Source organism: Euphorbia lathyris, chromosome 8, assembly GCF_963576675.1.
Source record: "Euphorbia lathyris chromosome 8, ddEupLath1.1, whole genome shotgun sequence".
Taxonomy (NCBI): domain Eukaryota; kingdom Viridiplantae; phylum Streptophyta; class Magnoliopsida; order Malpighiales; family Euphorbiaceae; genus Euphorbia; species Euphorbia lathyris.
In genome coordinates, this window is record NC_088917.1 from 45,279,171 (window position 1) to 45,292,678 (window position 13,508).

The following is a 13,508-nucleotide window of genomic DNA, read 5'->3' on the forward strand; positions in this document are numbered from 1 at the left end:
TTTCAAATATATATAATATAAAAAGTATTCATAACATAATATAAAATTATTTAAAAATAAATATGTTAATTTTTTTATTTATCTAAATTATATAAAAGTTTCATATTCCGTGCATCGCACGGGTTTCGGCTAGTATCGGTAATTTTAGGTGGCAGGGACATGAAACGGTGCGTTTCTATCACAGTTAATGGCGGTGAGAGGAAAAGCCATCCTGAAATTAACCCTAGAAGGTAACATAACATCGATCAGAGGTAAAATCATTTACGCGGGAAACACCATTCTCCTGCGATCCACTAGTCTCTCTCTCTAACTTCTTAATTGTATTCATTCTTCTCGTTCTTCGTTTTCCTGGCTTTAGATGGCCGGTAATCGTCGGAGAACAGCTACACTGGCGAAAAAGACCGCCGTGGAAGAACAAGCTTCCGAGAAAGATGGAAATGATGAAGACGTAGTGATCGTCGTGGATGATAATTCCTCTTTAGAACCCGAAATAGCTCAAATTCGCCGACGATGGGAACTGGCCTCTGTTCTTAACTTCTTAATGGTGAAATACTTTCTTTCTTTTTCTCGAGTCTCAAATAGCAATTGTGGAGTAGCATTATTGATTTTTATTGACTTTTTTGGGTCTGGATAAATAGAGTTGATTAAACGGACCTATTTTTAGATAGGGATTTTGGTTCTTAATTTGTTTGACTCTTTGTTTTTTTCGACATTATACATGAGGGGTTCGCCTAGGAATAGGATTACGGGTTGCAGGTTTTGATCTTGTTTTATGGTAAACGTGCTTACTGTGTACATTTTAAGTGCTTATTAGTGTAGGATTTATTTGCAGACCTTTGAGCCTGTTATAGGTAGTGATTTGAAGTTGACTGCTGAGGAGATCGAGACTGGTCTTGTCAAGCCCGATAGTTCTCTTGCTCGACTTCACATCAAACTATTAAAGGTATGTGATTATTCACATTATGACTGGGCTGAGATTTTGTCAATTATTCTTTAATGTAATGCATGGTCTAGTTTTTGAAATGATAGATGAAGCATTCGTTTTTTCATTTGATGATGTAACAGTTTGAATCAAATATTGCACTTTTCAATATTGTACAATGCTATCACCTTGCATTACATATATATGGCACATCTTGGTATGCTTTTTTTCCTAATATGGTTTTATCATATGCGTATGCGTTTAGGTGCATTGTTCCGTATGCGTTTAGGTGCATTGTTCCTTTACTATTATTAATTACAAATTGGTGCTACTTTTTTTTTTTTCTCTAAAGCTCACTATATCCAAAGTAGAAATAACATTTGGGGGAATCCTTTCTTTATCATCTTTTGGTTTGAGTATTGAAGCTCCGACTTGAGCATGAGTCCAATCTAATCGTTTCATACTAGATACAGGGCCAGTTGGTTTTAGCATTGAAGTTCCTGCTTGAGCATTACTCTAAGCTTGTGGTTTCATACTAGATGCTGCAAAACATGTTTCTACAAATTTTGCTATTCTTTCTATATTCTTTTTCAAAATTTATTGAGGTGAACCTTTTCTTCTGTAGTCTGATGGCTCTTGTACCCTTATGGTTTCTCACACTGGAATTTTTAATAGGGTATTCCACCTGTAAGTAAGACTTTGAATGACACTGATGCATGGGTGACTGCAGTTTGTAAGAAGATCACTATCTGGTGGCCATGGGTAAGTCAGTCTTGGAAATTTTACTGCTGACTCTTGTTATATGGTCAAAATTACAATTGCTATATAATTTGCATGCTTGTGCTTACTGCTCTGGCAGGTTGCTGAAGGAGAGATGCCCTTGACTGCAGCCAAGGGGTATCACTTAATAAGTCTATTATTGTTTAGAAAAAAAAAAGAATTTCTTTTTCTTAAATAGGCTGTGTGTGTTAGCCTGAATTATTCTTGTTGCTTTGTTTGTGCAGAGAGGAGATATACAGATACAAAGAACTAGAACCAACAACTCGGTTATTGATTCTGAAAGCACTCTGCGAAATCCGCGCTGAAGTAGTTTTCTCTCTCGATATTTTAATGATTGTTGTGTTATCTTGACTAGATTGATCTACAATTACATGCTTTTGTTTAGATTTCATTTTTTAAAAATTTGCTTAACGAGTTTAATTGTTTTCATTGCTTCACGACCATATTTGGTTGTGAATATAAATTGTCTCCTTTAATTAACTTTTTTCCGAACTCTTGTAAAATGTATGTTTTTTGTTTGCAGCAAGATGATGCCGTGTCATACATTAATGATGCTTTGAAAAATGGATCTGAAATTTCCTGTTTCCGCAAAAATAAGATTGGGGGAGATGGAAATGCAACTTCTTACTGGTAGTTCTCTAGCATCTCTGTTTATGTAATTAATGCTCAAGTACTGATCTTGTTAACTCTGCGCTTAGGTACGATGGAGGTACAGTAATTGGTCATAGATTATATAAGGAAGTAAGCAAGAACGAGCCGAAGTCAAAAATGAAGGGGAAAGCATCTAATGGTCCACCAACCATCTCTCTTCAGTGGGAAACACTAGCAACCAATCTTAATGAATTCGAGAAAATTGTGGTAAGTTAAACTTTATGCATTTCTTTAAACCAAGCTTGATTTACATTTGCTTCTTGCTGGAAATTTCAGGATGAACTTTCATCCAGCAAGGTTATGGGAGAAACTGCTGTTGGGAAAATCATCAAAACTGATGTTGTCCCTGCAGTTCAGAAATTTCAGAAGGTATGCAGACAAATTTGTAAAGACAAATACTCACATACATTGTCACCTTGTTTCTTTTACTAGTTTGTATCCTTGACAATTTCTTCATTTCATTTGCATCTAGTAGAAGAAAGAGAGGGCACTCAAACAAAAAGAAAGGCAAGAGAGGCTGCTGAATGATATTGGATCCTATGGAACTGGGATTACGCGTTCCTGTCGCAACCGCAGAGCTATTACTTATACATTTGGTAATAATGTGATTGTGTATATTGCTTCTATGTTTATGAGGATTTAATATGCTAAACTGATTCAGTTATGACTTGCTTCTTACTAGTTTTTGGTATCCAATATGCAGATGAGTATGATCGTGCCATTGATGAGGCTATCAAAATATCGAAGTAAGGATAGCTCAGACTTAGTAGCATCCGAATTCTATAGATTGTTGATATATTGGCCTATAAACTGAATATCTGTTGTCTTTAACATTAAGTAAAAGAATTGGTGATCGCATATATCCTGAAATATAGGTTGATTGAGTGAGAAAAAGAAAAGATCCCTAGCTTTGAATTCGAAGTCTTTTTTCCATAAGTGCACAAATAAAAAAGCAATTGAAAAGAGCTGTATGCTGATGATGATACCTTGTCCATTCACCAGGATAGGCTTACATATTTAGTATGATTTCAACTGATTGCTTGCCTTGCAGATTGCAGTTTAGTTTACGAGAAATTCTAAATGGTCTTGGTCCACTTGGTCCCAACCAATGAAAAAAAGACACATAGGCAATATATGAGTATGGGTGAGGACCATTTTAGAATTTGAATTAAAGGTGTTCTCGTTAGTAGAACTTCTTTTAGACTTAGGTTTCACCGAACATGGTTGAGTTTTGGAATTCAATTGTCTTTCATATGCTCTTAATGCAAAATCATATAGTGTAGCAGGGTCATTTTTCTGGTTAAATTGGGTATCTACTACTTTATGGGAAATTAGTATTATCTTATTTGTTTGCAAATTGTTCTAATTCGAAAGGAGCAAATTTCTAGATTTTATATTTATGAAAAGCTGATAAACTTTGATCAATTTTTGACTTGGACTTTGATTGAATTTATATTGTGGATTCTCTTTAAAATTGCATCTTTGGTCTTTTACATTGTCATGAAATATAAAGCATCACATGTGCATTTTTCATGCCTTTACTCTTGGAGGATTTTCCTTCCCTTGTTGATTTACTTGATAGAGTGATATGCTGTCCTACAGACTTTTTAGCCTATTTCTGGATCGTATATCTTTTTTTCCCTGGCGGTGATATCACTTTATGATTCAGGAAAAGGAAGACGACCAAAGAAATAGGGAATAACAAGCTTAGTAAGCAGGGAAAATTAGGCTCTGATGGGGGCTCTGATGCAGGCATGGATTCCAAAGGAAGCCATACTGAAAACAGTGATTCAGACATGGGTACAGGCTCAAAAGATGGAAATATTAAAAAAGGAGACTCCTTGGACAGTGAAGCTGAAAGCGACAGTATTCCACAAGATAGTAAAGGTGATGATAACAGCGCATGTAATGATGAAGATAATGACAGAAAAAGTGACAATTACGAGGGGGGCAGTGAATCAGAGAATTCTGGAGACATGGATGATGCCAGTGACATGAACTGTTCTCACAAGCCTTTCGGGACACAATGGAGTATAAGGTTGGCCGGAGATATGCACCATCCTGATGTGGAGACTAGAAACTTGGCTTCAAAAAACAGGTTAAGACAAAGACCCACACGTAATTCTGCTCTTGATACTGTTGTGCTTGATTCGGAGGATGATAGCTTGTCTGACAAAGCCAATGGCAATGAATCTGGATGTGAAGATTTATCTCCGGTTGCTGACTCCGAAGAAGTCAGTGATGGTTAGAACTTTTGAAGGGAGTCAAATATGCGAAGTACATGCATATACTAGAAGAGATTGTTGAATATGGTGTTGCAGGGAGGAAATTTTGGCTTACAAATTTGAGAATGCTGTGGAGACATAATCTGAGAATCCAAGCTGCAGCATCTCTTGTCTATTATCCCGTTCTTTTGCCATTTGTGTATGGAAAGAAACCATTGAAAAGAGATGTCCCTTTCTTTGTTATTTATGGCTAGGCTACATATTGATTTCTCTTAGGTTTCACAAGATAAATTGTTTCTTATGGAATTGTCAAATCTTATTTTGTAGTGAATCATAATTATGGGCCGGTTGGGATATGGTATGATTTAGATTTGACATTTCTAGAGTTGAAAATCACATGAGCTTTTATGGTACTATTTTATTTGCACTCAGTTTTATCCATACGTGTTTGCCCATATTCCCTTTATCCACTGGAAGTTCGAATGACAAGTATTTGGTATCATTTAGTTAACTTTCTTGAATATATGTATATTGTTGTTCTGCAAGTAAGGTCTGAGATGATAAAGAGCAGAAAAATATTTAAGAATTTTCACATTATTGAGACATTGTAGGTCTGAAACATAACATTGACACAAAAGAAGGGGATTCACCTAAAAACAAATTGGGCAGGCATAGGCATAGAAAGAAGTGAGAGAGGCGACGCCGGAAATGGAGTTTCTAAAATAGTATTAGTGGAAGTAGCAACACTAGCCTAGCACCAGAAAAAAAGGAGAAAGAAGCAGCTTCAGCAGAGGACGTCGCACGATTTCAACAAACTATACTAATACCATGTTATATTGTATAACATCAAAATATAGAGAAATCCACCGTAAATTAAGAGTCTATATGCATATGCAACAATTTATTTAAAAACAATATTCATATAGGAGAAATTGTAAGCCCACTTTGAAATACTTCTTTCCATGGATTTTTATTGATCTTTTTACTAACACGTTGGTTTTGGTCCATTTCCAAACATCATCCACCTGAGTTAAAAGTTTACAAAAAAAATATTCCGAATATTCCGAACAGTAAAAAATGTTAAACACCGTTAGACATAAATGACGTGGCAAAATTAAATCAAATGGTAGAGGGCAATTTTGTCACTTTGTCTATTTTTTCAACAAGTCAAACTAATCTCCTTCAACGCCACCACTTTTCTCTCAAAATTGTAATGCCACCAACGACCGGCAACAACCTGAACTCGTGAACCATCAGCAAGCAATCCTCTCCGACGAGGAGGAGGACAACCTACAACTTTCGATTCCCTGATAGTTGCGGAAACCACCTTCACTTTATCTCTTCAAAGCAACATGCAAACATAATAAAATAAGAAAGGAAAAAGAAAAAGACATAGCTAATAGAGGAAAGTTTCGATTACATAGTTGCGAAAGGCGAAAGGCAAGCCGAGGCGATAAGGGCAAAATATCGCCTTGAGGCGAGGCGACCGCCTTTTTTTGACTAGTTTAACTTCTAAAGTTGTAAAAAACAAAAAACTAAATCATTCATGCGTATCTTAGATCATTTGAGCTCCCTGCCTTGACCTCTTGCACATACTTCCAACAAAGATCCGTTCTTTGTGTAGCTTTCGATGTATTAGAATTACTAATACTCATGAAAAACCTACAAAATTCAGGCAGCATAACACTTAAGAACTAATTACTAATAATAAACTTAACAAAACTAATAATAAACTTGCATAACACAACAAAAACTAATAATAAACTTGTAAAAACTTCATAAAATTTATAAAAAATTTGAGCATCATAACAATTAGAACAAGTCAGAAAAATTTGAGCAGCATAACACTTAGAACCAAGAAAAGTAAGAGAAGAAGAAAAGAAACTAAGAAGATGGAAATAAGAAATAGAAGTTAGAACAGATAAGAGAAGAGAGAAAAGTAAAGTTGTTGAAGTATGTACCTTATATCGACGGTCCTGTTGGGAGGAGTTGAAGTAAAGTTGTCGAAGTGGATGAATTAAGCCTGGAGGAGATGAAGTCTTCCAATTGGACATAGAGAACCCTTTCTATCGCAATCGCACAAACTGTCCTGATTACAGTTACTCCAATTTTTACCCTAAATATCACCTGAGACCCAAAGGCGACCTAAATATCACCTTAGATCAAAAGGCGACCGCCTCTCACCTGGAACCGCCTCTCGCCTGCGGTGGAAAGGCAATCGCCTTTCGAATTTCGCCCGCGTAAGGATGGCAGCGGGTAGGGTACCCGCGGGTAATGTCAATCTCAAACCATTACCCTTTTATTTTTTAATTATCCGTACCCGTCCCATTACCCTAACGGGTATACTTTTTGCATCCCATACCTGTAACAACTCGGTCCAGAGTGGGTGGCGTCGGGGTAGAAGGCCTGAGCAAGGAGCAGCCCTAAGGGATGACGATGGGGGCAGGAATGAATTGAATCCCACATCAGAAATAGAGTGGGAGTGATTGTGGCTTATTAGTAAGATGTGAATCTAATACATGTAGACGCGTTTTAAAGCCGTGAGGCCCAAGATGTTGGATTTGGGCCAAAGCAGACAGTATCTACATGGTATTGGGCAAGGGTGTTACAATTGGTATCAGAGCCGACTCTCCACATACGATGTGTGGTTCGGGGACGAACCAGGCGGAAGCTAGTGGGCCTGTAACGACCCGGTCCGGAGTGGGTGGGTAGAAGGCCTAAGCAAGGAGTAGCCCTAAGGGATGGCGATGGGGGCAGAAGTGAACTGAATCCCACATCGGAAATGGAGAGGGAGTAGTTGGGGCTTATTAGTAAGATGTGAATCCAATACATATAGACGCGTTTTAAAGCCGTGCGGTTCAAGATGTTGGATTTGGGCCAAAGCGGACAGTATCTACATGGTATTGGGCAAGGGTGTTACTCCACGTACGATGTGTGGTTCGGGGACAAACCAGGCGGAAGCTAGTGGGCCTGTAACGACCCGGTCCGGAGTAGGTGGCGCCAGGGTAAAAGACCTGAGCAAGATGTTGATGGGGGCAGGAATGAACTGAATCCCACATCAGAAATGGAGAGAGAGTGATTGGAGCTTATTAGTAATATGTGAATTCAATACATGCAGACGTGTTTTAAAGTCGAGAGGCCCAAGATGTTGAATTTTGGCCAAAGCGGACAGTATCTACATGGTATTGGGCAAGGGTGTTTCAATACCCGTTCCATTTAATTCGCGAGTTCCCGCGAGTACCCTTACCCGTTAAGAATCAATAAATAAAATAAAAATATTACAAATTTGACAAAGTATAAATTTAATAAATCATCTATCTAAAAATTGAACAAATTGAACCTTAATTAATAAGAATAAAATTGCTTAGTTTGGAGTTCAAATCTCACGTTTTACATCTAAAAAACAACTGTATTTATTAATATAAAAATAATTTATAACGGGTATCGGGTATCCTAGGGGTATTCTCATACCCGTCCCATTACCCTAACGGGTAATAGTTTTGATCTCATACCCGTCTCATATCCTTTTATACAGGATACAGGTAGTGTCGGATACCCGCGGGTATACTACCCGTTGCCATCCCTACTTCCATTACAAAAGGCAGTGGCTTGATCGCCCGGGTCGCTTTTCACAACTATGTTCGATTAAATTAAAAATTGAACTGGATAAGAGCATGTGTAATATTTGGAGGGTGTTTAACCCTCCAACCATCGCATCTTAAAATAAAAAGTTATTTTTTAAAATAAAAAACTACTTTTTAAATAAAACTATTTTCAGATTATTTTATTAAAACTTGGATACCATTCAATTTTTTTGTTTCTAATGATTAGATAATATTTTATAATTTTAAATATTTACAGAATGATCCTCTATTTAGCCTATTTAGCCAAGTAAAGGTATAAAAAAAAAAAAAAAAATCTAGAAGAAACTTCAAAGAGACCACAGCGATGAAGGTCTAGGAAAATTAACAATGAGAATTTTGAAATTAATTCAGCTCCCACAAGCCATATGTCTAATCAAAGAATTTTTTTTCATTTAATACAATCTCGTTTTTTCTCTTGATTTCTTGGAAGAAAACCATCTTAAAATAGAAAATAGAAAATAACAAACCCATCAAGAGTATAGAGATTAAACAAATGAGTAAAATTGACATGGAATCCACAATCTTCACAGTCTTTGCCGATACAAACCAGAGACGAACCTAATAGAAGGAACCCAATGCAAATCAGAAAAGGAACACAAAATACCCAACACAATGAAATAAAGTCGACTTCACCGTAAAATGATTGGATGAGATTATTCTTTTTCGCATAATCAGTTGCATCCCAAGATCTGTTGTTCATCAATTGATGAAAGGGTGGAATTGGAACAAAAAACGGTGTGAACCTCAATGTACCTGTTTGTAAACTTTTAAACCACCTGGATTATATTTGAAAATAAGTCAAAACATAAGATTTATTTTCGTACTTTTCCTTTTTTTTTTAAATAGAATAATATATGATTTTATATATATATAAAAAAAGAATGTAATGTAAAGATGAGATTCAATCCACTGAAATTAAAATCAAAATGCTTTTTGCTCATGATAATCTGTGTGAAAGCAAAACTCAAAAACCAGAATTTCAAGATGAACATTCATCTTGTGCACCCAACTGTTTATACTTGCTTTAGGTGCATATCTAAATCAAGCTTAGCCAAAGTTCATGTTGCAGTCTCCATCCCAACACTTGTACACTTTATAAAATTATCATCTACATCTACACCTTGTGCATTCCCCCTAGCAATCTTCAACTGCTTCGAATCCTCACTGAATGACACAGTAAAAGCCTTTGGACACAAGCCCAGTAAGACTATGAGCTGCGTACAGAAATAACATAAATTGAAGCATTTTCAGAAAACACATCCATTCCAACATTGAATCAAGATAATAAGAGAGATGTGGGAGTAAACTTTTACTTACTTCTGGATCACCACGCAAGGCAGACTTCTTCTCACATTTTACCACTAGAGTGATCAAATTTGGTAATCCCTTGAGGAAGGAGGCAATGCCTGAGAGCTGTTCAGCTGATAAATCATTAACCAGCAGAAACAAGTGAAGAAGATTCTTGAAAATTATCGGTTCATCATTCTGCATAAAGAACAACTACAGAACCAAACAACAAAAATTGCATAAGAACAATGGGAAAATAAAGCAGCTATACAATACAAAAGATAAAACTAATGCAAGTACAGTACCTCAATAGGCCAGACATTGATTTCTAAGGATTTGACGTCTTTTAAACTTTGAAGCAGCACAGCAACAGAATAGATTGATCCCATGAAAAGCTTGCAACGGCTAGCTAATTTTTTACTCTTATGCTGACAGGACGGTTGAATATCAATTCTAGCATACTCTAGTGACATGAAGCTCTTCAAATAACTAAAATCCACAGGATTTCCTTTCCAAATAATAGCCTGAAGACTTGGAGCAGAAATACATAATGGGAATTTATATGAATACTTATCAGACGAGTTTATAGTCAGCGTCTGAAGTCTTTGAGCAAAAACATTAATTCGTTTTTGGCAACCAGATTCAGAAATTTTCTCATCAGCATATATGAACTCACAATCTGAAACATTCAATACATCAAGAGATATACTGTTCATTTTAAGACTGCACAACTCTTTAAATCTGCAGCCATTGATCTTTATCTGCTTAATGGCCGGGCAAGAAATATACAAAGAGCAGGATTTCTTGAAATTAGAGCTACAGATTCCTAAGTTATCAAGACTTTGAGAAGCCATCTTGAAAGTTGAGGGCATGTCAAAAACAGATCCAATGACACTGAAATTCATCAGAGATGGGCAATCAAGGAAGCTGCGGCAGCTGGATTTGAAATGGCACCTAGAAACACTCACACTCTTCAAAGATGAACTAGCAATGCTCAAAATCCAATCAGAATAAAGTCTCCCAATTTCACAGTTGGAGAGTTCCAACTCTTCGAGAGAGGAAGTTTTTATGTAGATATCATGAATGCACTTAACTTTGTCAAGATTTAACCTTCTAAGGGATGTCCAAAAGGAAGAAATCTTTTCCCCAAATTTCATATCAAAAATATTAACAGAAATTAACAAAAAGACCTCAACAAAGTCCATCTTTCTTGATTCCAAACCAAAATTACCCATCTGCAAATTCAATCTCAAAATCCTCAAAGATTGGCATTCATAAACACAATGAGGCAATGAATAGGTACTCATATTCCACCTATTTAAAAAATAAACAAGAATGTCCAATTCTCGAACATTAGAGACGGTAGCCCATTTAAGACAAGAACCAAGTAATTGAGCACCAATGTTAAACCTAGGTTGCTTGCAAAACCAGTGAAATAGAAATCGATCAATCCCTATACCTAAACTAGCTCGCAATTTCATAACATTATCTACATAATTACAGAACTGAGAATACCTTGCTAAAGAGTTTGTACTGGAATCGAAATCGGCAGAAAAGTACAAGTAAGGGCTGTTCAAGCATAATAGACGGAATTTTTTCGAAACCAAGTTGAGACGAACAGTTTGATTAGGATCAAGGAATGAGAAAATCCGAAAGATAATTGATTCAGGCAGTGTACTGAGTGTATCAGAAGGAGTATGACTGTCTGGAAAGCCGAGAGCCATTGACTTGCGCGGCGTTTCCATGACAATCAGGGTGAATATTGCATGACCAGACTAGGTTTATAAACAAAAATTCAAACATGCACTTTGATTTTCTTCTTCAAGACACCGCGTTTATTCTCTAGATCACGATTTGTTTTTTTTTTTTTAAATAAGAAGGGAGAAGAAAATTAATTAATCATAGATTAAAATCCTTTTATGGAATCCTTCTACGGGTGCGCATGGTCGGTTAACCAATCCATTTAATTCGGTTAACTATATTTCAATTAGCTTATTACTTCGGTCGGTTAATCATTAGTGACTTTTCGTAGTAAATATCATTTTAAATCTATAATTATTCACTTTAAAATAAATATATAATTATTTAAATATTAAATAAAAAATTGAACTTTAAATTTGTTTTTTTGAAGAAAAACACATTCATTAAACCAAATCAGAAGAAATAATTTTCTGTAACCAGGACGGAGCAGAAAATGATACAGACTCCCTAGCGTTGGACAGGGCATGTCGTGCAACGGCATGGGCCCCCCTGTTTGCTAGACGCGGAGAAAAAGACATTTTGTAATCGTGTCGGTTGCTTAAGAGAAACTTACAATCCTGAATAATTGAACCAAAAACTGAGAAATCTAAAGCAACAGAAATAATACTGTTAACCACAATCAAGGAATCACTTTCAAAACAGACATTAATACAGTTCAAGTGAACACACCATAAAATAGCTTCGCGTAGAGCCAATGTCTCACTTTCTCTGATTCCTTCAATTAATGGGAGGAGGCGGCTACGGCATGCCATGAATGAGCCATCGGAGGAGCGGAGTAAAGCCCCAACCCTACTGCGAGACTCGGAACTGAAAAGGGCGGCATCACAATTACATTTCACTGCACCTGACGGAGGTCGAGTCCACCTTCTTCCATGCGTCTGCGCAGCCGTAGCGATTCTGGCGCTGATCTAGGTAGTGGCGGCAGGAGTAGTCTGCCGGACCAGCCTATTGCTGCTCACGACGCCCGCAGCTGGGGATTGCTGACCGACGTCGCCATGTGTAGCAGACCAATGAGGCTGGCGCGGCAAAGTAGAAAGAGGACGGGTAGGGGCCGCGGCAGGGGGTAATAGCGTCGGTGATGAAGGAACAGCAGGAGGCAGCAACGTCGACGACATAGCTGCGGTAGGAGGTGCGTCGTGGCGGGAATGGGCCGTCGTCGAGTTGTCAGGGTGGCTTTGATTGTTGCTGCGGTTCGGCGCCTTAACTTGGGATTGACGCCAAGCGGCAAGATAAGTGATCGAGAGTGGGATCGCCGTCTCTAGGAGCTGTATCTTGCTTTCCCAAACCATTTGATGATTCCTTTGATTCCATATTACCCATAGGGTCATTGCCACCTTTGTCAGGAAATCATCATCATTAGACGTCAGAACCTGCAAAATAGAACACGTTATATAATCAAGTTGGAATACATCCGTATTGATCCCGGATAGGTTCCAACACTCCTAGGCGTAGAGACATTCCATAAAGAGATGATAATCATTTTCGACATCCGTATGACATAACGGACAATGGGTTGGTATAGTCATTCGTCGTCCAGCCAACCTATGCCGTGTAGTTAAACAGCATAAGGCCAGCTTCGAAACGAACATCTTAACTTTCAGTGGAATATGCAATTTCCAGATTCTACTCCATCCCCCATCAGGAACGGGTCCACTGTATCCACCACACTGCACTCTATAGCCTGATTTACTCGAATACAAACCATCCTTGGTGAAACTCCACATAATACTGTTGGTCCCGTGTGATTAGTTCTAAGCGGGGTTAGGAACTAATATAACTTTTTCGTAATTTGATTAAGCTGACTTAGTATATTTTCTTAAGTTGCTCAACTCAGCTTTGGTCAGCACGGACGATTGTAACGTAAGATAGCTTTAGTCAGATATTGACTAGAGCTATTTTACATATGAGTTGGGAATTGACACTTTTGTGGTCAGCTTCCAACTCAGCACTCTTATTTACTCAATATCAATTCAGACAGTTTATATGCTGAGTAAATATAACAAGCAACACATACAGATATATATATATATTGAGAGAGTTTAGAGATTACTCAGCACGACTTATCCTGGTTCGGCCTCTCCGCCTACGTCCAGTCCCCAGAGTCCGTCCGGGCTTTTTAAATCCAATACTGAGCTTTTTAAAGGTAGAGCACAAACCGTTTACAAGGCAGTTGAATATGCAAGAGTACCTTCCTCTATTCCTCTACTCAACTCCTACTAAGTGCTATAACCGAACACT

General features: G+C 37.5%; 2 protein-coding genes across 4 annotated transcripts; one reads left to right on the forward strand and one right to left on the reverse strand.

The window, feature by feature from the left end:
* The first annotated feature begins 235 nt into the window (after positions 1–235).
* Positions 236–5,009, forward strand: LOC136202052 (DDT domain-containing protein DDR4). The gene is made up of 11 exons (XM_065992502.1): positions 236–544; positions 833–943; positions 1,598–1,684; positions 1,782–1,819; positions 1,927–2,008; positions 2,226–2,332; positions 2,401–2,560; positions 2,630–2,722; positions 2,829–2,949; positions 3,057–3,099; positions 4,023–5,009. Exons 1-11 carry the CDS (start codon positions 359–361, stop codon positions 4,600–4,602), a joined length of 1,608 nt encoding a protein of 535 aa, XP_065848574.1. The 5' UTR covers positions 236–358; the 3' UTR covers positions 4,603–5,009.
* Positions 5,010–9,199: 4,190 nt separating this feature from the next.
* Positions 9,200–11,345, reverse strand: LOC136203638 (uncharacterized). 3 transcript variants are annotated; one of them, XM_065994839.1, is made up of 4 exons: positions 11,025–11,344; positions 9,815–10,463; positions 9,540–9,722; positions 9,200–9,436 (listed from the first exon to the last, which is right to left on the reverse strand). In XM_065994839.1, the coding sequence occupies exons 1-4, from the start codon at positions 11,252–11,254 to the stop codon at positions 9,281–9,283; spliced, it is 1,218 nt and encodes a 405-aa protein (XP_065850911.1). In that variant the 5' UTR covers positions 11,255–11,344; the 3' UTR covers positions 9,200–9,280. The 3 variants fall into 3 exon arrangements, with proteins under 3 accessions (XP_065850911.1, XP_065850910.1, XP_065850909.1); XM_065994838.1 differs by having other exon boundaries at positions 9,815–10,744; positions 11,025–11,238; XM_065994837.1 differs by having other exon boundaries at positions 9,815–11,345.
* Between the last annotated feature and the right edge of the window lie 2,163 nt (positions 11,346–13,508).